The sequence below is a fragment of the Micropterus salmoides genome, unplaced genomic scaffold, assembly GCF_014851395.1.
Source record: "Micropterus salmoides isolate LMB-PRFRI ecotype aquatic unplaced genomic scaffold, ASM1485139v1 Ms_hic_scaffold_12, whole genome shotgun sequence".
Lineage (NCBI taxonomy): Eukaryota > Metazoa > Chordata > Actinopteri > Centrarchiformes > Centrarchidae > Micropterus > Micropterus salmoides.
In genome coordinates this window covers 31,655,244-31,679,512 of record NW_024040263.1, presented here as the reverse complement: position 1 = coordinate 31,679,512, position 24,269 = coordinate 31,655,244, and the positions used below count along the sequence as shown (strand labels likewise).

The 24,269-nt window shown below is 38.9% G+C and overlaps 1 protein-coding gene across 8 annotated transcripts; it reads right to left on the bottom strand.

Annotated features, from left to right (window-relative positions):
* Nucleotides 1-111: 111 nt before the first annotated feature.
* On the bottom strand, nucleotides 112-21,564 carry LOC119899811 (CD48 antigen-like). Of its 8 annotated transcripts, none has more exons than XM_038714586.1 (6): nucleotides 21,399-21,556; nucleotides 10,303-10,602; nucleotides 9,911-10,228; nucleotides 9,718-9,825; nucleotides 5,021-5,088; nucleotides 112-2,570 (listed from the first exon to the last, which is right to left on the bottom strand). In XM_038714586.1, exons 1-6 carry the CDS (start codon nucleotides 21,433-21,435, stop codon nucleotides 2,445-2,447), a joined length of 957 nt encoding a protein of 318 aa, XP_038570514.1. In that variant the 5' UTR covers nucleotides 21,436-21,556; the 3' UTR covers nucleotides 112-2,444. The 8 variants fall into 8 exon arrangements, with proteins under 8 accessions (XP_038570514.1, XP_038570515.1, XP_038570516.1 ...); XM_038714587.1 differs by having other exon boundaries at nucleotides 9,941-10,228; XM_038714588.1 differs by having other exon boundaries at nucleotides 2,435-2,570; nucleotides 9,714-9,825.
* Nucleotides 21,565-24,269: the final 2,705 nt, after the last annotated feature.

Sequence of the window (24,269 nt, the reverse complement as noted above, 5' to 3'; positions counted from 1 at the left end):
ACGCAGCCGAGCTGAAAGAGTAAGGCGCACACACACACACACACACTCACACACACACACAGCATCAGATTACATCAAATAAATAAATTCATAGAGTCTTCCAAACAGGTGTTACTAGAACATTCTGTGTATTTTTCAATCAAAACGCTGTCCCAACTTTTGTTGCGTGTGTTACAGGCATGAAATTCTAACTTTACTTTGTATTTACAAAAATACAATTAAATACAACAGAATGCTGGTCAGTAAAAATCTTTTCTTTTTACTTGTCAGTTACATCAAGGTTCACATGAATTAACAAAATCACAGATTTTTGTTTTTATTGCATTTTGGAAAATATTATAAAACATTTCTTAAATTGGGGTTTGTACATACCTAATGGTGGATCTTATAGATGATTATGATGATGGCGATGATGAAGTATGTTTATTCCCATGAGTAATAAGGACAGAAATAATATGAAAAAAGTAATTGTGAAACAATAAAACATGGACATTTTTTAGAAACACTTCAGGTGAATTACAGCGGCAAGAAATTAGAAAAACCTGCACGTGTAAGTTATGGCATTCATCAAACTTTGCCATCGGGATTCAAATCCAAATTAAATCCTTGTAACAATATGAATTGTCACATGCTGTTCATCAAGTTAGAGAACATGATGAAAGAGTGCACAATTGCAGCTAAATAAAATCCGATGCACCTGTAACATAGAAGTTTTCAGGAGCATGGAGTTTTATAGCTTTAGGGATGGCAATATCTGGACCACAAAAGATGAATCCTTTTGACTTTGAACCACAAATGTCAAGCTCAGCAGAGTGAAATATATATTTCAGTTCAATTAAATGGGGCTTTATTGGCATGGGAAGCTAACATTAAGATTGCCAAAGCAAGTGTGAAATAAAAACATTTACATAAAGAGAAGAATTGTGCTATTAAAAAAAAATATATATATACACACACTTATATTAAACTGATATAATCAGTAATAATTATTAATAATCATGTTAAAAATTAAAAATGTACACTTGCAGTTAAATGCAAGAACTATATAAACACTGCAACAATTTTTAAAACTAATGTGAATGATCAATGTCAATTGTGTCAATGATTTAACACAATGGTAAAAATAACAGGTTAAATTAGAAGTTTTCTGGTGTCTGCATTGTGACAGGTTAACACTTTACCAAATAATACCCTTTTGTTATAATTTCTAAATAAAACACCTGAAAGCACTGTGTGTCATATTTGCCACTAAGGAACTAATGAGACACATGAAATGACTGAAAAATCTACCAGTGAGTGGGTGTCAGGCTCATAAAGTGTCAGTAGGTGGCAGGAGGGAGACTCAGTAAAAGTGATGAGGTGAAGTCTCCGATCTCTACAACTACAGTCTGGTTGACAGCTGGATTGTGTGATTTCCTGTAACTGGACTAGTGGACATTTTGAGGATAACTAGTTAACTAGTTAACATGTAAGCGACAACACGCAGCCACAAGTCACACTAACTGCAGTTCCTCAGGTCAACATGATGACTAGTGCACAACATGCAAAGAAAAAGGACTAGTTAAAGACAAAAACCTGAGTCCAGATTGGTCGGCACTTTTTAATTTGGTTAAAAAGTTAACTACTGTTATTACTACTGCTCCCACTGCCATTGTCGCACAGGCTTAACTCGACAGTGATCACGGTTCCCACCCTGAGCAGACGACAGGACAATGGCCACCGTGTGAATGTGGGGAATTGTCTGTCTCTGTTCCCCCTTCCTGTGGGAAAAAAAAAAAAAAAAAATTCCCTTTTGTTAGATTACAGTATCTGCTGCACCTGCCTGCAGGCCTCAAACCATAACTGTCACCTGAACGACAGATGGCGGACGGGGACAGAGAGGACAGAGTACTTTGTGTTGCTCAGCACAGGAAAGGTTAGCTTACATTACACACAGGTTTTTTTTAATTTGTCTAATTCTCTTATCTTCTGTGGATTCTAATTTCCATTTTTTTTTGTTGCCGTCTCAATAAAAATATTTTTATATTTCAGATTAATATCTTGAATTCCTTTTTCGAAAACTGTAAAAATAGAGAAGTGTGGGTGGGGAGTTCATCAGGGATGCTATTTATAGCATCTACAATGCTTTCATACGCCACATCTTTATCATCTGCAAGGTTTGACAACACACTTTGTTTTGAAATCGCAGTATGACCTTAAAATGTGGCTATAACCTGGCAACGGATGAAATTTATGAGCTTGTTGTATCAAGCGTCGCACAGTAACCGTTAATGATGGGAGACAAATATTCAGTAAAGAAAATGCACTACAACAAAAACAATACAACACATGTAAAAGTAATGAAAGGGATTCATCAAACAGTGTCGATGTGAGAATATCAAGACCTTTATATTTCCCCGTCTCTAGAATTTCTCAGTTTCTCGTGTATTTGGGAAGATTGTTGTTTATATTTCATAAACATCCGTAGTGTCTGTATAAATCGGCACCAAGCGTTGAGCCTCCAGCTTATAATAGATTGTTTTCAGATTGGAGTGATCAGCATTTCCTGATGGTTCTTGTACATTTTCTCCCTGGAAAACACAAACAAAGGGAAGTGAGCTATTGCATGAAGAATGTGAGTGGGAGTGGTTTTCACTGGAAACGCAGCCAGAGGAAGTTATCTGTCTGGAACTTGGGTCCCAGTGGAAGAACTTAAGAGTAAGATCAAATAGAGACGTTACCGTGCTGATCTAGATGGCGGTCAAGGAAGGACATAGAATTAGAGCTAAATTATTACAAGCAATAATTTTGATCAAAACATGTAAATATTACCACTGTTGCGTGTAGGTTTCCAGTCACTGTATTTGTTAGGGTACACAAACTTTGCGTGTAACTATCCAACGAAGGTTAAAATCAAGGGCAACTGGCATTCGTTGAAGATACTGGAAGACGTTTCGTCCCTCATCCAAAGGACTTCTTCAGTTCTGACTGACTGACTGACTTTGCGTGTAACTGTTAACCGGTTGTGTTAACGCCTAACAGTCTGAATTGAAAGCAATACAAAAGGCCTGAGAGCCTCACTGCTTTATATTCCATTATATTTTCAATCTTCACCTGCCACCTGCTCTGTGTTTCTTCTGTTAGTTTAGTCCATGTCTCTGTGTCTAGTCCTGCTATAGTCTAACACTTTTTGGCTGCACATCCATTATGAGAATCTCCCGTTCTATCCCATCCCAAAGGTGCTCTGTTTGAATTGAGATCTGGTGAATGTGGAGCCCAGCGAACTCATTGTCATGCTCAAGAAACCAGTTTGAGATGATTTGAGCTTTGTGACATGGTGCATTATCCTGCTGGAAGACGCCATCAGAAGATGGGGACACTGTGGTCATAAAGGGATGGACATGGTCAGCATGGGATGTCGCGTTTAAACGATGCTCAGTTGGTACTGAGGAAGAAAATATCCCTCACACCATTACACCACAGGAAAGGTTCACTTTGTTCATGTTGTTTTGACCCTACCATCTGAATATCGCAGCTGAAATCCAGACTGTCAGGCTGCGTTTTTATATCTTCTGTTGTCCAATGTTGGTGAGCCTGTGTGAACTGTAGCCTCAGTTTCCTGTTGTGGTCTTCTGCTGCTGTAGCCCATCTGCTTGTTGAGTTGCTGTTGCCTTTCGGTCATGTAGAACCAGTCTGCCCATTCTCCTCTGACATCAACAAGGCATTTTCGTCCACAAAACTGCTGCTCACTGGATATTTTCTCTTTTTCCGACCATTCTCTGTAAACCCTACAGATGGTTGCGCGTGAAAATCCCAGTAGATCAACAACAACCATGCCACGTTCAAAGTCACTAAAAATCCCCTTTCTTCCCCGTTCTGATGCTCGGTTTGAACTTCAGCAAGTTGTCTTGACCACGTCTATGTGCCTGAGTTGGTGTGATGTGATTGGCTGATTAGCTATTTGTGTTAATAAGCAATTAAACCGGTGTACCTAATAAAGTGGCTGGTGAGTTATGTTGTCTGTGCCTGCCCGCCCTGCTAATGCGCTCTTGTCTAAATAGTTGGCAGCTCTGTTCAGTCTCTGTCGTGTCATCATCGTTTGTATCTGCTTGTCTCAGCGTATTTGTTTCCTCTGCTAGATTCTTGGACATTTACCCGTTGTAGAGTCATGATTCCTCTTTTGGAATTATTACCTTTGTTTGGATCCTTGCCTGCCATGAGGTACATGTCAGCCTTCTCTGCGGTTAATGTTGCAAATTAACCAGTGACTCTCCGTGTCTTGCGTTTGGACCCAAAACTCTGTTTCTCTGCCTTTGCACTCAGTATGTTTACATAAATAAATATATTTCCACCATAAATTGAATTAAATTAAAGCTGATAGTGATGATAAAACTGTCTTTTGATACAGCTCTTGTGCATCGTTTGATTATGACGCTCACACGTTTCAACACAGTATCCTATTAACACGTTATTTTAGATTCTAAGTGAAGAAAAATAAATAAAAAGAATAGAAATAAAATGATAAGATTTGTGTAGGCTATTCTGATCTTCTATAATGGTAAAAGTTTCAGCGTCACAAATTACAGACTTGCTATTGTACAGTGCTATTATCTGTCAGTAGGCTGCAAAAGTCAAACTATCGACCCTGTCAGAAGCAGCGTCCCGAGTTAGATTTCATCAGTGCCTCAGATTTATAATTAATCATGACAGTGTCAGTAAAAACACCCTCTTTTATGACTATATTACACTGTGGTAAAATAAAATCAATCTAAGCTTGAAATGTATGCTACATAGCCCATATTTGAAACTCTTTTTAGGGGAATCATCCTCCATTCATGCTCAGAAATTTTGCTGCATAAGATCCTAAAAAAGAAATAACATAATGGCATAAAATTCTGTGGGGGTGCATCAGCATAATGTATCCCCTCCAATGTTGAAAGGAAACCTACACCCTTGTGTGCATGAGTGCTGTGATTTTCATAAAAAAAAAACAAATTGTTTAGGATCATCATTACAATTAAGGGTGTATTTGTGTACCAACCTGACTGCGTCTGTCTTCACATATTTGTATGTCACTGTACTCCACATCTGATCCTCTGTTCACTGCATCTGCAAAGAGGCAAAGACTTAGAGATACAAAGTGCTTTACAAAAAAAGCAAAACGTGAAAGTAATATCAAAGACAAGCCAAACTTGTTCAAGAACAACAACAACAACAACAACTCTGGCTTCCTGTTAAAATGAGCCCTGAGTGAAGAAGCCAGCACCAGGGCAATATGGGAACACTGACTTTAGTTAGTAAAGCAGCAGAATTTTGATCTAGTTGTCTTAGTTATCTAGAGTCTTCAGTCTGCTGGAATGGTTTATGGATAGAAGTGATATGTTGATCAAAACTGAGTTTTTGAGTCACCTTTTTGTTGTGATTTAAATACAGAAAACTGAGACATCCAGACACTTTTCACAAATACAAAATGCTGATCCGAGTCCTGTAATATTTGGTATCTCTGATACGGAGGTCCAATCCATTTTATATTTACCTAAATTAAATATGATAATAATATATTAAATATGTAAAAGGACACATTCAAATGACAGCTGTAGCCTTCGAAGTTTGGTACACATTATTTTTAATGAGCTATTTGGACAAAACACTGAATGCCCTGTTTCAAACCAAAAGATAATTAGCTTAAATTATTGATTTGATATTGAAGTCAGTTTAACTGGTAGAATGTGACTCCTGGAACCTAAATGCACCAAAACATTGCTTTGGAAATGCAACGTAGCCAAATAATCATAAATGCCTACTAGTAATGTTGATAAGCTCATTTAGACTAAAATATTCTGTTTTACCTGCATTTAAAGGGCTTAAATATCTTTTTGTCCACACAGGATTTTTTTTTCCTGGCCAACAGGGGCTCTTTAGATAGTAATGGTTACCGACCCCTCCTCTGTGCCTCTGAAACCAGACTGGAATTTGTCAAATAAATGGTTTTCCACTAACAAAAGCATGCGTAGCAAATAAGCAACATGCACATACATAGCATGCATTTCAGGCTATCCTAGCACATGACCAAGGAAAACATTTATCTCATTGAAAAAGGGAGTCAGACAGGTATACACAATCTAACTTCAAGGTTTAAGGTCCTACCCCACCTTATGATAGGTGACCAAAACTGTTGGTGAAATGATGGAAATTTCAAAAGTGAGTAATATTAATGCACAGTTAATGTCTCACTAGTAACTATCTGCACCACACAGTGCATCTGGAAAGTATTCACTTTTACCTTTTCCACATTTTATTACAGCCTTATTCCAAAATGGATGAAATTCATTTATTTCCTCAAAATTCTACAAACAATATCCCACAATGACAATATGAAAGAGTTGTAGTTTTAAAAGCCAGAGCCCAGACTGACTGAACATCTCTGGAGAGATCTGAAAATGGATGTGCACCGAAGCTCCCCATCCAGCCTGATGGAGCTTGAGAGGTCCCCCAAAGAAGAATGGGAGAAACTTCCCAGAAATAGGTGTACCAAGCTTGTAGCATCATACTCAAAAAGACTGCAACTGGTGCCAAACGTGCTTCTACAAAGTACTGAGCAAAGGCTGTGAATACTTTCTGCTTTTTTCCCCCTTTAATAAATTTGCAAAGATTTCAAACAAACTTCTTTCATGTAGTCATTGCGGGATATTGTTTGTAGAATTGAAGAAAACAACACATTTTATTCATTTTACAGTCAGGCTGTAACATAATAAAACGTGGAAGCGTTGTGAAAACTTTCAAGATGCACTGCATGCTGGTTTTAGTGACAGGAAAGGGATGCTCGTGATCATATAAACACTTACGTTTACAGATACACAAACCTCGTATGACTCAACATGTGTATGTGTACTTGGTAGATTCAAAGAAGTGTTTAATATGTATTTGATCTGCTCTCAAAGTAAACAGTCCATGTAGAGAGCAAACGAGGCAGAAAGCATTGGCTGAACTGTTGTCTCATATTCGTTATCTGGGAAATACACTGGAAGCCCCAAAGCTTTGGCCGGTCAGGAAACCATCCTGGAGGGGAAATTCTTTTTCACAGTACTGTACACCACAAATGTGACTCGTGCGTCAACAGGAAGTACATTGACGTTATACAATAGCACCATAAATACAAAGGGGGCCGCTGTTAAGTTTAACCAAGCAGTTCTTTAAAACAGTGACACTGATGGTTCTTTAACACTGACAATAGTTTTTGCGCCTCTATTTATAAAACTGCTTCAAGTGAAGTTTTGGATCCTTAATATTTAATCCTGTTTGCAGATTTAAGAATCATCAAAAGCTGTTCAATAACATATTTAAAGTCCTGCACAGTTTACTTCCATAGTGCTACTAGAGGTAAACACTCTACTAGATGACTGATATACAGGTGCATCTAAAAAAACTGAAATCATTTTTTTTTGGAGCTGCACCTGTCCACTACTGCAAATTATATTCATGTTGTCACACACATCCTATTAGTTTTGGAATTTAATTTGGATTTGAAACCCGATGGCAAAGTTTGATGAACGCCCAGTCTGACAGCTGCAGCTCAAAATTGTAATTAATTACTAATTTTCTGAGATGCACCTGTATAAATATAGAGACAGAAAGAGATAGACAGGATAGATTAAATTAGATTGATAAAAAGGGGGAGATATAAAGGTATAGCAGAAGATATAAATTAAATAGTTAATTTCACATTACTGGAGAGATTAATGATTTCACACCAAAAAACTTTTAACATGAAAATCACTGAGAAAAATACTAGATTTGTTTTTAAAAGAACAAACAATGGGCTGTACGGTACATCCTTAAATCTGACTGTCTATTCCAGTCTGTGCATAAATGTGATTCAGTCGCTTGATAAATGTTTAGCAAAGAACTTCCTTTACTCGTAAGGCTCTTATTCTTAAATATTCTTAGTTTGGTGAATAAAAGGCAGGCTCCGTTCAAACAGTGATTTCACCCCAGTTTTGCACAACAGAGATAAAATTATCAAGTACTTTACAAGAAAAAAAAGCAGATAAGGTGAATGTCTAAAAAAATACAATCATTTTGGGAGCCGATACGTGGAAACCACCCGAGAAAACATGCTCAGGGAAGTTCTCAAATGGTCTTTTGTCAACCCAATGATGTAAATGTAATCCCAACCCATCTCTCAGCTCCATTTACATACAACCACAGTCAAATGTGGAAAGTACCTTCTGTTCACTGGAAAAACTCAAAGATCACTTTTCCTGTGTATATTATTTTGAAAATGCTGACGGGTCCAAAATGAATGTTTTGCTTATCTCTATATCTCTATAATAGTATAACGACATGGGTATCGTGTGTCTCTGTTTTCCATTTAGTGTGGGGAAAAAACAGAAATGGCTGGAAGTGCCTGGCTTCCCTCCAGTACCAAGTGTCCAACAACAAAAGAAGGTATCGCAATGACTGCTAGCAGGAAATCAAAGGGGTTTGGGCCCAAATTCAGACATTAGAGGCAGAGCAGGTTGAGTTTTTTTTTAATTTAGAAAAAAACACAACATGGGCAACGGGCTGGTGATATGGCAGGCAGAGATCAAAACCAGGATAGCAGTCCAACATGCAAACAAATCTGATAGGAAGCAGGCAAGAACTGACATGCGCAATCCAGAATACAAAATCCAGCAACAGGCAGTCCAAAAACACAAGGAAATAGAAACAAGAAATACAAAATACAAGGGTAAAGTAGCAAAGAAAAAGGGGAATAGCAAGACTAAACTAGAGCTAACAAGGGACAGGTGAAACTAAACTGATAATCAGGGAGCACACAAACAGAAAACTTCAAACTTAAACAGGAAGGAACAAACAAAAAATGACAATGACTAAAACACAACAGAGAGTGAGAGTGAAGAGACCGAAACGAGAGGGAAACAAAATAAGTACATAATCTACTAGGCCTACAACAGGAAATGGAAAATAAATGACACAATGACATAAAACATGAAATAACAGGGAGAACGTTCAGCTTTTGCTCTTTGGTGTCAGCTGAAGGAGTTTTAAGGGCTGAAAAAAACCACACAGAGTTAAATAAATAAATGTGTGGCAAATAAACGCAGGTCTCAATTAGAAGCCGGGTCCGTTAGTTATAGCATGTATTTAAAAATAAGTTCTCTGTATGTATAAACCTTCTTAAAAGCCCGCCGGGTAACCTCCTTGAGCTAAGCTGCTTAGATCATGCATACAAATATCTATGTTAGTAAATGTGAAGTTTTGGGCGAGTTGGCGGTGTTTAGTTGTGGACTGTTTTCAACATGGCGGCCTAAATCTATAGCCACTGCATTCATTACTCTACCACAAAAGATTAATCACATGACTGAGTCTGTCTCACTCCATTCCACCAGGAAATATACAGGTTGTCCAACGAACTGGCAACTAGAGGGGGACACGGGAGTGGATTTTCACCGTCCCATCCTGTTCCCCATTCTTCTATACTGGAATGGAAGTGTGACATCTAGTGGCTGAATTTTAACGATGTTATCAATAGCTCCAAAATATTTAGAGGCATGATAACAAACAGTGGGGAATAAGCCTCTTATCTTGTGTTATTACAGCTGTCTCTGAAGCATGGGGAGCTCTGCCCTGGGCTATATATAAAATACTAAAAAATCGGGATAAAATCTATAATCAAAAAAAAAAAAATCTGTAATCAAGCAGTGAGATTAAGAAAACACTAAAACAAATACCTGCCTTGTGCTTGTCTGGTTCTCCTCTTGTCAAAATATTTCCACTTGATGTTACAGGCAACAAGTATAATAATTACAGTAGCCACTATTGAGATTGCAATTCCGATCATATCTGTCAAACAAAACACACGACATCAACAAAAAACAGTCAACAACATGAACCAATTAAAAGATCCTTTAAAATATGAGAATATTACTTTTGTATTCAGTGTTAGAATCGGTCTTACGATGTCTTGTGTCTGTCGCCGTGTCGTTTTGTCCACTGCAGGATGTGGAAACATGGACTGCATGAGTCTTATTTTCAGCAGGGTTGGCTGCCACACATCTGTAAGAGGAGCTGAAGTCCTGCTTGTGTACTGTGAGAGGCAGAGAGAGCGCAGAGCTGCTCTGGTTCACTATTTCCTCGTCTTTGTACCACAACAGTGACGTCTCTTCGGCTTTCTCCACTAAACACAGTAAGGTGCAGCTGTCAGCGCTCACACTTGTTACCTTCACTGCAGGAGTCGGGACAGACTCTGGAGAAGAAATTGGTGGAGATTAAACAGAGCAATGATGTCACAAATACACAGGCAAAGGAAATGTGACTTACCATACACAGTGAGTTTATAAGAGCTAGTGAAGACTCTTCCTTTTTTAGAGTCAATATAATAAATCCCAGAGTCAGTCCTCTGCAGGCCCGAGAGTGTAAAGAGTCCAGTGTTGCTGTTCAAGAGAAGTCTGTCCTTATAAATCTCCTCCAATATTGTGATTTTCCTCTCAGTCACCATAGCAATAGGCTTTCCTCCTAATGAAAGAAATCCCAACTCCACAACAGGGTCAGGTAGAGTGATGGATCCTCCCTCAGCGCCCGTCAGGTTCTTCACTTCATCCGTCGCAGATGAAATCATCACTGTAAAATACAGAGTGGTACAACAGTCAACACAGATGCACAGCAAACAAGTCAACAGTGAGATGTAAGCTCACGACTTCCAGAATGTCTATTGCAGCCATGTGAAATACTTTATAACCATGTGAATAAAATCCCTTTTAGTGACTGCCCTTTACGGTCTGTCACATTTTTTATAATTAACCTGTCCATTACATATTACCTGTCCGTTTGTGGCCCATCACTGATTCTGAGGAGTGAATCATTTTCCTCAGTCAGTTGGATCCATACATTTTCTCTCTTTCTGATACTGGTGGTTACAAATTAAACATTAACAACAAATGCATCTTCTATATTTTTAAAAGCAGCAAACAAGTTAAACCTGTCTTGATGAGATAAAAGAAGCAAACAGCTCCATTGTACTTTCACTCCTAGCTGCAGGTGAATAGCGGCCGCAGGGTTTTTGCATTATGTTTGCAGTTTTGGGTCACACCAACAGGCACGCTCAGTGAAGCACCAAACATTTTGCTTTCACCGAGCAGGACACATGATGTGAACACGCCTCACTGGGCAGACAGCATTGTCGTTATAAGCCAGTGAAAAGTGAGTCTGCGTCAATTTAGCAACAGTTGTCTCCCAGGTTTAGTACTTCAAACGTAAACAGGCCTATTCGTTGACTGTGAATGAGTTCTCATGAATATCCAAATGAGGCAGACAACTGAAAAAGACAACAGTAACGCCTCGTGTGTAGACACATTTGAAAGTGTCAGTAATATTTTTATATTAACAATGGATTACATAAGTACTTCTATCTACACCTCTCTATAGTTCCTTTCGTTTTTGTTCACAGTGTTTTAGTGAAAAAGCTGAAAAACCCACTGTACGCTCTCTGCCCGGCATCTAACTGCAGACAGACACCTGAAAACAGAGCAGCTTCTTCCCAGAGGCTGTGAGAAATTAATCCTCGGCACTGCACCAAAGGGGAATAGCAAGACTAAACTAGAGCTAACAAGGGACAGGTGAAACTAAACTGATAATCAGGGAGCACACAAGTGACAGAAAACTTCAAACTTAAACAGGAAGGAACAAACAAAAAATGAAAGGACTAAAACACAACAGAGAATGGAGATCCATGCAGAGAGTGAGAGTGAAGAGACCGAAACGAGAGGGAAACAAAATAAGTACATAATCTACTAGGCCTACAACAGGAAATGGAGAATAAATGACACAATGACAATGAACAGGAAATAACAAAAGGATGACCAGGGAGAACGTTCAGCTTTTGCTCTTTGGTGTCAGCTGAAGGAGTTTTAAGGGCTGAAAAAAACCACACCGAGGCGGCTACATAAATGTGTGGCAAATAAACGCAGGTCTCAATTAGAAGCCGGGTCCGTTAGTTATAGCATGTATTTAAAAAGAAGTTCTCTGTATGTATAAACCTTCTTAAAAGCCCGCCGGGTAACCTCCTTGAGCTAAGCTGCTTAGATCATGCATACAAATATCTATGTTAGTAAATGTGAAGTTTTGGGCGAGTTGGTGGTGTTTAGTTGTGGACTGTTTTTAACATGGCGGCCTAAATCTATAGCCACTGCATTCATTACTCTACCACAAAAGATTAATCACATGACTGAGTCTGTCTCACTCCATTCCACCAGGAAATATACAGGTCAAAATAGTTTTATTTTTGTATATAATATTTGTACATAATGTTTGCTTTTGTGAGTAGCATAAAGGGAACTGCAAACCTCATCTCATTATACAACCCTGTTGTAAAATCCCAAATAAATGTACCTGGCATCTTGTAACAAGAACATGGCGGAGTATTTAACAGCCACATAGAGCTACAGGTAATTCCCTCAGGAGATGGTAGAGAGAAAAAACAAACAAAAACGAGAGTGAATATTGGACTCACATTCACCAGGTGGCCAGAAACACAACTGCAAATGAATGATAATGTTTCTCTGTGTCTGCTGGATGTCGAAATCAGCATGTGTTTGCTACAAAGTTCATCATATCGAGTTAAAGGTGAAGCTACTTCATGTTAGTGTTGTTTTCACAGCCAAGTGATCATGCAGGGTTAAGTTTGGACCGGTCAGAGATGGTGATTCTTTTAGTCTGTGTTGGTGTTCTACTTATTCTACTGTATACGCTGCCTTATATAAACAGTATCTCCAGCTTGCATATTTCCTCCATCCCTCTTGGTGAATCACACCCCTGTCTCTGAATTATTGAATGTTTCCCTGACTTCATGGCAGAGAAGGACGACTCAAGTTTGAGACTCTGACTTGATTTGACTTAAGTTAGTGTGACCAGACGTCTCCGTTTTCAGGGGACAGTCCCCCGGTTTTGGTGGCGTGCCCCCGTCTGGAGCCGTCCCCGGAAATGTCCCCATTTTTAATGTATATAATAAACATATCTTTTAATGATATACTGACCACCAAATCAAAAATGTCCCCGGTTTTCATTTCAGAAATCTGGTCACCTTAACTTAAGTTGCACACACAGTGACTTCAAACAGACCTGAGGTTAGTGAACATGTTTAACTCAGCATTGGCTATTTAACGTTAGCTTGCTTCGTGCTTCAGCTACGACCTACGAGAGGTTTACTCCGACTGTCGTTCGTTATGAAAAGATGAATGAGCGTTTGTTTACTTGCCAAACTTGTGGTGGTCGTTTAACGTAATCATTTACGTCCCGCTGGCTGCCATCACGTTAATTATTAACGTCGGCTACAAACAGATTAGAAGTTTTTTGTTAATGATGCAGTGTTACAATTTTATTTAGTTATAACTTTATTTCGCCATATTGGCGAGTAAACGTATTTGGTACGATATCGCCATTTAATATCTTTTTGACGGTAGCTAACAGCAGATCAGCGATGTTTTTTCGCACTTAAATTGGTCCCCGCTGCACCCGTGGATCTAAAATCGTGTAACACATGGATTAGGGGCGTTCATTGGTTGATGTTTGTGTTCATTTCAGGTTTCTTGTGTCTGATTGGCGTAGATTTGTAAGGGGGCGGGCGTTAGGGGACTGGAGTCGGGAGCAGTCAAGTCGCACTTCGAGTACCTGGAGTGTTTTTAGCATTTAGCTAACTAGCTACAGGACTAGCTACAGGACTGTTTGTGTTTTTTCTCTCTCTCTCTCTCTCAGTTCTATGAAACAAATAGTAACCACTGTGTATTAAAGAAAAGAAACCGTTTTATGTCCAAAGCGATGCTCTGAACAACAGGATATATCTCAATCAAAGCAGTGATCGTCTGACATAGATCTTACAGTGTGCAGTCTTCATTTGTTCTGCAGAGACTAAAGACGCGTTTAATGCGTCGTTAATGGAAAGTGAAAGTGTATCACTTGCCGGCCTGTGAAAGAGCGACGCAGACTGCTTTCCAACAGGGTCACCAGTGCCATGGTGTGCGCTCACTAGATTTCAGTTGTATTAGTAGAACATACAGCCTTAAACTGAGAAGATATTTGCCTGAATGTTTGCGTCTGTCCAGCTCTGTGACTGCGCGCACAGCCTGAATCACAGCTCATTTCGGTTAATGAAGCAAAATGCAGATTACAGACTGGTTAAGTTATAAAAACGTCTGAATGGAAAATATAGCGACATTAAGAGTAGTCCTACATTAGATGTACCCCCCCCTGCTGCAGTCACCATCACTGCTGCCTGCAGCTAGAAGGAACAGCAGCACAAAAGAGGCAGCTGCACCGGCCTCGACCAGCTTTTTGGTCCCCCCCCCCCCTTCCTCAATATTTCTATAGGCTACATTTTGTCTGCGACTGATGTGGAGTGTGTGAGTGACTGACTGGTCACTTAGTAAACTGCCTCCTATATGAGCCAGCTCTGAAATCTCCTGAGCCAGGAAGGCAATGCGAAATAAAACTTTACATTAGGAAAGAGGGGGGGACGAAACATAGATTTTGAAATTAAATATGTATAATGCCTCCTCTGCCCATCAGGTGATCAAACTCACCACAAATCCACACAAGTCAATTGCAGCTCACGGCTTCTGGTGGAGCAGAGAGGACGGACACAGAGCTACAGCTGGATCATCTTATTCTCCGCTAATTTGCAGGAGAATAAATAACTATCTCTCTCGCTCCCGCGCACGTAACCTTAGCTAAGCAAGTAAAGTTCAATTTTCGGCCTTTTGTTTGTTTTTAAAAAAATCCTTCCCCCGGGATGCCCGGAGCTGACGACGCCGCAGCTTCTAACCTCATATTGGCGTGCGCTTAATGAAGAAGCTTCACATTGCTGGAATCTAACTGTGAAAAGTCTTTCTCTGGTGCTAACCTCAATAATATTGTTCAGACAGGAGAGAGAGAATCAGGTGGAATAGCACAACGAGAGATCACACTAAAATGCATGTCGATGCAATGATATGATTGGCTGATGGAGACAGTTTAGTTAAGAGTTAACGCCCATAGTAATTACAAAGAAAGGAGGAGAAGAGAGTGTGAGAAATGTGAACTAATGAGCAGCCTAGCATAGTCTTCTTGATTGAACTTCATTTATACACTCAATGCCTCCTTAATGAATTACACAATTCAACTTTGATGTTAGTACTTACATATTGTAAAGTACACCCATTGCCAGCTCTAGACAAGGTGGATCCCTTCTCCAACCCACCATATCCCCACCCAAAAAACTAAGAATTGAGTTTTGGGATGAGTTCTTTGCTCAACATAGCTATAATCTCATCCTCTTTAAACCTTTATAGTTCAAGCAGCGGACAGTTTAATGACCGCAGAGTCCAAACCGGCTTTCAGGATAAAACTGTTTATTTCTGGGTGGCAAATATATATACAAAAATTTACCTACAGCAGTAGCCTCTATTGCAGTATGTTAAAATGAATAATATGAATATACTGAAGTTAAAATATTAATATACAGCTCCCACAACTAATTACACAACAAACTCCTCAAAATAGAAAGTATATGCTATTTAATTATACAACAAAAACATTTGCATTAGTCATATGAGGTGTGATGAACCATGGTGTAATCCTGGGGATTTACTAGCTCTGTTTGCTCGACAGATGGCTGACTAGTTTGCTCTGGAACACCTGTGTTGCTCCTACAGTACTAAAGTCCTGACTATAGTGTAATCACTCTCTTTGTCAGGATCGCTGGGTGCGCAAAGCAGGAGAGAGCCCAAACGCATGACACTGCGAGCAGAGATTTAGACCCAGCGTTTATAAATCCAAAATACACCAGACATGAACAAAACTCACAGGTACAGGAAACTGGTAACATCAAACGTGAAGCAACTGGTAGTACACACAACCTGCAACAATGACCGGACGGGGACTGAACAGAAAAAACAAACATTTATACACCAGGGACTAACGAGCAGGGCGGGAGCAAGACAGGTGACAGGGATCAAGGCTAACAGGCAGGCAGACAGCAGGGAAAACAGAGAGACTGGCGGGCAGGCAAATTACTGGGGGAACACATGTTACAAAATACCAGACAAGAATCTAACCCCAGACAATAACAGAAACCCATGTAAACAGACAAACACCGACCAACTATAACTCAGGGAACATAACAGACAAAACACTAAATGCAGAGGCAGGGAGTAAGGAAGGACTGAAACTAGGATTAGACAGAACAATTACAGAATAAAACCGGAACTAAGACAAGCACAGATAATAACCCAGACTAAATAACAGATACCGAACTGATCAATAAGTAAACGCACAGTCAACTAAACTCAACAGATGACAGAACTAAAAAGTAGATACAAAACCCAAAACTCAGAATCAAGAACCAAAACCCAGAAACAGAGAAACCAAAATCAAAACACAGAGAAGGCATGGCCAAAATAATAAAACACAGACAACCTCAGGACAGGATCGTGACACTCTCAGCTCCTTCCCGCAGTCACACCACGTCTTGGTTTGGTGATGTTGTTCTGAGTTTATTTTTAATGTTCATCCATCACTTTTACTCATACACCTCACTGACTTATGGCCCTTTCAGACAGAAAGCGATTTACGCTGCGCTGGCCACTGGGTTCAGCACAAAACTTTAAACTATTTTGAACTTGACCACACGTGCACGCGAGGTCGTCAGGCAGTGCACTGCACTACACTTGGGCCAAACCGCTCTGGTGTGGCGCAAGACACCGAAAATAATGGGTTTCATGGTGCAGCATTGCAGTCGGTCTGAAAGGCCCATTACTGATTTCAACACACAATGTTGAGTAAATTTACTTTGGTTCTTTAATTTCTTCTTATATGGTTTAATTTGATTTGATTAATTTTGTTAACTGTATTCTTGGTGTGTCTCTCTTTTATTGTGGGCACTTGAGTCTGGCTATAACATGAGGGTAGATGCACATGTGCATAACAATGCCCCTTCTGTAACTCAGAAAATCAATCAGCCATGATTGATGATTAAGATAAAATGAGGACTTCCTGAAATAGTCCTGTTGACACAACATGTTCCCAGCAGAAACAGGGTTTGCTTAAAGTAAAAGCAGTCGCTGATTTACAAATTAGGTCCCAGTATAATGTTGAAATGTGTGAAACGGCTCATGTAGAAGTTAAAGTTAGATCCTGCTGTATCAGAAGATTTAACAACTTAAAGCTTTTTGTTTTATTCGTTAAAGTTCTCTTTTCATTGACACAGAAATGAAATACATCCAGTATCTGAGGCTGTAATAAACATGGTCAATAATTCTTTCATACTTTTGTGCTGCTGTGCGATCAGTGCCTACTATTCCACACTGTGCTCAACAGATGGAGACTACGATACAACGCACATATTTCCTGCTGCCGATGGCCCTACAAGAAAAATTACTTTAAACATTCTTACAACAGGTAAGGGTGTCATTATTGTTAGCTAATCAAAAATATTTTTGCTTATTTCTAAGTGGTTCCAGTAACAAAAAACACATGTCAACAAAGGGTGATGAGGGTGATTCACTGGGGGCCCTTATTTTCCATTAGTGCTTATGCCAGAAACAGGCCTAGGTTTCTTATATTTATACACACAATCACACACACAGTATATGAGCCAACCTCAGGCCACAGATCAGGTCATTTACAGTAATTAAACAGGGCTTAAAGGACAGGTCTGCTTTTGATACCAAAACATTTTCATTACCGTGTCGAAGAGGTTAAAAAAGGTCACTGGTGAAAGATTTTTGCACAATAGCTTGTAACTCTGTATTCAGAAAGTAACTGCAACCTTCCGTGTGACCCACTTCCACCTTTTATAGGTTTACATGGATATATAAGTTCATGACCGTCCTACAATTTAGAGGAAATCATGTTTGGACTGGTTAAACACAGTGTTTATTGCAATATTGTGGTTTTAGCTGACTTAAGTTAGAATATTAGTTCAGTTAATGGTCAATAGTATCATTAAAAACAAGGGTTTTCTGGAAGTTACACACAGAACCTTCAAGTGCCGTAACTTATAGTTGAGCAAATTAAACAAAAGCTGTTTTTCCGTTATACCAAATATTTTATATATATATATATATATATATATATATATATATATATATATATATATATATATTTTCATGATTTCTCTCACATTGTTCCAATGCTGTATCCTCTGTTACAGTTTTTATGTCTTGTTTATGTTTTTTCATCTGTGTTTTTTTTGTACTAACCACAAGCCATCAGTAAACGGTATCTGGAAGCTGTTTCCTGCCTCACGTCCACAGACCAAATAAACACAGAATTTGTTTACAAAAACAAGACACTCCTGAATTTGGGACTTTTTACAGTTGTCATTTCAATTTCAGTTCCGTTTTGTTGACATTCTGTTTTAGTTTTTATTAAAAGTTATTTTCAGGTTTATATAATTTATCTTCCTATGCAGATCACGTCCCTTACTTCTCTGATACTTGGATTGGCTGTCATGTTTCTCCAGAGACCTCAAACCTTCATAACTTTGATAAGAAATATAATGAACAGTGTCTTTAGTTTAGGCTTATTTAGTTTGCACTTCTTTAAGTCTGCACTGTGGCGTTGAAGTCACAGCCTCAGAGTGCTTTTAATACACTGAACGTGGATTTATTAAACATCAGGTCTTTGGCTGGTGCATCATTTATTAGCCGTGCCTTTTTTATTTTGAAACTGATTCTGAATCTTGGTTAGACCAAGATAACAGTGCAGACATTTTTGAATCAGCTGTTCCTGAACTTTTTTCCCAAGAAATTAAGGCGCCATTTTGTTTAAGATTTATTTCCTGTTTCACCAGAGGTCATATGGAAAATTGAAATTTTTAAAATATCTTGTTCTTCGGTTAAAATTGGTCCTGTGGAGCTGTATTCCTAAATATCTGCAGGTCATGGTGAAACGTTTTTGATAACTTTGCCAAACCATCTGCATTGACTTTGACTTTAATATTCTTCTCGACAACGTCCAGGACAGCAGCACTTAAGATATTCAGTTTAAAACACAGAAACGCAGCAAATCCTCACATATGAAAAGCTGGAACCAGAGAATGTTTGGCATTTCTGCTTGAAAAATATAGTCGATCAATCAAACAATCAACTAACTGACTAATCAACTGTGAGGACATTCTGTCACATCCAATCATGATATCATTGACATGCTCAGACTAGTGTTTGTGTGGGGCCGTAGTCACTTGGTGATATTGTAATGTAAATAAGTGTCGTCTGCATGATTATGTATGTTTATGTACTAACAAAGTCTGTAATATGTTTTTTTCCTGGCTGATCCCGATTATTAGTAACCAATTAGACCGATGACCGATATGTGGAACTGATATACATTTGCTGTAAAATATTTAATCTTGGTGTCTTGTTAAAAATAACAAGATTAAAGCTAACTGTCATGTTTAATCTTTATAAATAGTAAATTAAATTAATTAGAGATCCCTCCCAGAGATGGACTTGTTAACTATGAGTGGTAAATTATTATAAACTTTGTCTTTACCTGCTGCCATTTATACTGAATTTATTTTATATTGTTGGGATTTTATTGATTACATTCTATTGGTACTATTTATTGGTTCTGTTCTTTATCGTTACTCTTATTGGTTTTTCCTTAAAAAAGAACAAACTCAGAACAGTAATCATATTTAATATTTTATTATAACTGTTTTCAGAGCAGCAACAAAAGTAAAGTCTACAGCAGCAAGGTCACTTTATAAAATCAGTATCTCACTGGAAACAAATGGAACATTTTAAATAAACTATCTTCCTGACATCAAAATACTGAGTAAAGACCACAGAACTCTGTATCAGTCCTTCCTCCTGTCCTCCTCCTCCTCCTCCCTCTGCTGCTGCTGGTAGAGAGGAGCTGGATTCTCTCCACAAGCAGCTGAGTTTGCAAGGAGTTTTGTAAGTATTTTAAGGTACGTAGCATCTCAGCTAAACAGGCTGCAGGCAGATTTCATCTCAGCTTGTTTATAACAAAATAGCTATTAGCCGTGCTTGTGTAAAACCAAAACACAGGTGCGGTGGACGAGACAGAGCAGATTAAAATATAGCTTTGTACACGTTTCCGCTTGATGTACTGATGCAGTATCAGCCTTTTACTAGTATTGCTGGTTTTGCTGCACACAGTAACAGGCGTAGTTATGGTTAACTGTACTCTGCTGTAATCTCCACAGATCTGCTCCGCTAGCTTCGCTTCACCTGTGCGCAGCTCTGCTGAGAGATGAGAGGGGAGAGGCTGCAGTATGGTGGCTTGCTGGTTCTATTGGCTACTTGTGACTTGTAACCAGTCAGCTAGTACTGTGTGGTGAGTACAGACAGAGAGGAACGGCTGCATCAGAGCCAAAGGCGCACATTTTTTTATGAATTAATTATCGGCTATTTGTTTTTAAAATGACAGATGCAGATTATTGCAAAAATGCAGAATATCGGCCACAGTAATCGGTCAGGCCGATTATTGGTCGACCCCTAGTGCTCAGCTTCAAATGCTTTAAAGAAACCAGAAAGGATAGTTTTGGACTATTAACTAAGACCAGGAGAGTGATTCACATTACTCCAGGTCTCAGGTCTTTACACTGGCTTCCAGTGTGTGAAATAAAGTTAGTTTATAAAGCACTGAATGGTTTAGAGCCAAAAGATATCTCTAATCTGAAGCTCCATCATGAACAGTCACCCAAAAGATTTGAGGGATATAAAAAAGCTTTTGAGTTTCAGTGAAAAACATACAACCAATGAGAGACAAACGTCTAGCATAAAAATCCACCATTGTTCTATCTAATTGTTTTTGTTGCTTTTTAAGCCTACTATCGATGTGATAGTGAACATTACACACTTAATTTCCTGCGTTCTGGTGAATTGTTCTGCAGAATATATATACAGAATATAAACAGTGCAGCTCTCGGATCTGTTTGTCTTGTAGAACAGCTTTTCTCATGTAACATAATCCCTGCTGAGTCAACACACACACAGGCAGGATTCTCCCTCTCTCTTTTGAGCCTTTTGTTTGGGGAAGAACCTCTTTTAATGTGCATGTGGCAGCTTTTAACCTAAATGATAAATTAATTCATTTTAATTCAGTTAGAAACTCCTGGACCTTTTTTATTTTATTTTTTTTAAGCTTGTGTGTCTCTGACATTTAGATAAAACATTTAGATTAAGAAAATAAAGTTGTAATATTAGGAGAATAAATATAATATTTCCGGCAGACTGTTAACAGTTCATGAACCAAACACACTGACGGCCAACAGAGGTTATAAAACTTTTAATCTGAATTCTAGATCTACATACAATTCAGTAGTCGCTGTATATTGTTGTGGACACGTCTCCACCGTCCATGTCTAACTTTACGCCCTTGTGTGCATCAGTTATTTAGGTAAAAAGGCTACTTACCAAAACAAAGGACAATAATTCTCATCTGCACCTCCATCGTAGAGCTAAATGCAGACAGGCATCGTGTTTTCGTGCAGCTTCTGCAGCTTGTGACAGGTTTTACACGATTTGCCTGTCAAATTGCTCTCATCTGAATTGGACAACACTGTTCCGCCTACCTGCCCGCCCCCACGAGCCTTCTGTAGACGCTTCAACAAGTCAAAGCTTGCCCGCTGCCCAGACTCTGCTGCAGCTCTCAGCAATGTTGGATTTCCTCGCAACCCCGTAGTTGTTGCGACTTGTGCAATCTGTATCTAAATCATCTTGAGTCATCTTCAAACTCAAACTCAAAATGTTTTCAAATCAATGTGAACAAAGTTAGCTTTATGTCTTCACAAGTTGAATTAATTCACTAAATTTGCTCATCACCTCCCAGCATGCATTCAGTTTAGTTTTAAAGATGAATTTTAAATATTACATCAATATTGCACTGAGTCAAATGCATATAATTAAAGATGTGCACATTTTGGCTGTATAATTAAAACACGGTCTTAGGATTTGCTGTTTTTAAGAGAGAAAGAGAAACGGATGAGAACAGGATTGTAACTCAACGGTGGGGATGTTGACAAAGAGCAAACACATGCATCCTGTTTGATTTATTTCCAACATAGCAGCTCTCCCAAAGAAGAGAAGCGAAAGAGGAAGAACAGATCCATGTAGGCTAAAACATGCATTCATCATATAAGATGTATTAAAAAATAAGAATTATTAAATCAATAGTGGGAAGATGAAATGTCAGCATCAATAAAACTTTTAAGATTGTAAAGTTCTCACATGACAGGCAGAGTCAGTTATTGGCAGACTGACAACTGGAATAATTATGCAAATATATGAAGAGCTGGGTGAGATCATGACAAAGGCTTAATCAACAACACATTTCACATTTAGGCTTGTTACATTTATTTGCACATTCAGTTAAATAACCTAGTTGATAAAATTAGATACTAAGATGGACCCTAAAGTGAAATATAATATATAATATATATATATATAACTAATGAATCATTTTCACCAGGGGCTGTGACCTAGAATTGTCTTCACACAGTAAATCAGCTACTTGGTTGTGGTGAAAAAAGCTCACTTCTTCCAAGAAAGGAAGTGACACTTCACAGTTTCTTGCTCCTTTTGATTCTGTCCTGGATAATTTAAAATGTCGCTCCTTTATCATTCTGCACATTCCAGCTTTTGCATTTTTTTCGCTGGGATAAGAGTTTACCTGAGAGACGGATAGCACAACGTTAATGTGCAAGAAGTTTGTAAATGATTTCTGACCTTGTGTCGTTATAGGAAATTATGTTCATGCTTTGCTCTCCGCAGTTCAACACACTTCCTACTAATAAAGAAAGCATAGCTGAAGAATAACAAATTAACTGAATATACTCAGTTTATCCATCATGCTTTATAGTTTCAAATATTAAACTCCTGTTCACAGCTACATTTGAAGCAACATCCTCCGCAAACACCATCAATTGTTCCTTCTTTTCCATGAGGTGTGAATGTGTGTGATCTGCCTGTGACTGAAGGAAAACTAGATACCTCTTCCTGTCCTGTTTGAATACAGAATGCATGCAAAGCTAAAAGAGAAGCTGTACTGTGGCTGCCCAGGTTCAAGCCATCTGGTCTACCACAGCTTGACATACATTAGTCTAAGCACTGCAACCACTCGGAGCTCGCTTTCATTTCTTTGTAGACCGACCGCAGCATACAGTTCTCACACAACATGAAGACCTGTCTGTAGGTTTTAACTTGTTAGCCCCCACTTTTCATCCAGGGGCTTTAACAGCCTGCTGTTACATGAGTATTGTCACAGGCCTGGACAAAAACAATACACTTAAAGTGTTTAAACAAGCAGTTTAAGCACTGGACAAAAAAACAAAAGAGGGGGCGAGCAGGAGGAAAGAGAACACGCAGTAGTTCCATATAGAAATGCAAAACAATAGCAACACAAACAATGTCAACACAAACAATGAAAGTAATAATAAATATAGACGCAATGACTTAAGAGATCTACATTTATTCATTTAGCTGACACTTTTATCCAGTTTTATCCATATATGTCAGAGACAGTGGGGAATTGAACCCAGGTCTCTCACTCCAAAGGCGTCCACTGTTCCATCATCACCTATCACCAGATTAAAGTGACTTTGAGATAATTGGGGAAACGCAAATTTGACATTATATGTACCTGACCACAGGGCGACACGTTCAACCCAGCTGTGACGTTTTGTGTTTCCAAGTTTAAGCTGTACAAACACTTTTTAACTGAGAAAAATAAGTGTCACGGGATCCAAAGAACTTAAACTCACTATGATCTAAACACCCTCATTGTCAGCTGACTGAGCTGCTGGTGAGAGGCTGTTTCCACACACCTTCTCACAAGTTGAGGTAGTGACGTCACATGTGCCAGACCCGGATATTTTTGTCAGTTTAAACTTAAAAAACAGTCAAGATATTGGTGAGAAAATCCACTGTGAGCAATCATTACCAAAGTTTATGCATCAACTGAGGAGTGACCCTAGATCTTACAAAACGAATTTTGTGCGAATCCATGCAGAGAATTACGAGGTCTAAACCTTTTGCATGTGTAGTGCCCCCTAGTGGAAGAATATCCCAGGACTGCTCAGCGAAGCTCGGGCCGAGCATCTGAACAGACATGTCAGGTTTGGGTACAATGGCTTATGCCAATTTTGATTTATGGTCTTTATGGCAAAACCGTCTCGGCCGAGTTCGCAAAAATAGGTCGATCTGTGTATCTACATAAACAAAGGTTGGTGTAAAGATGTCACATTGCCTTGAAAATCATGCAGTCCTCTGCACTCCACTGACCCGCAC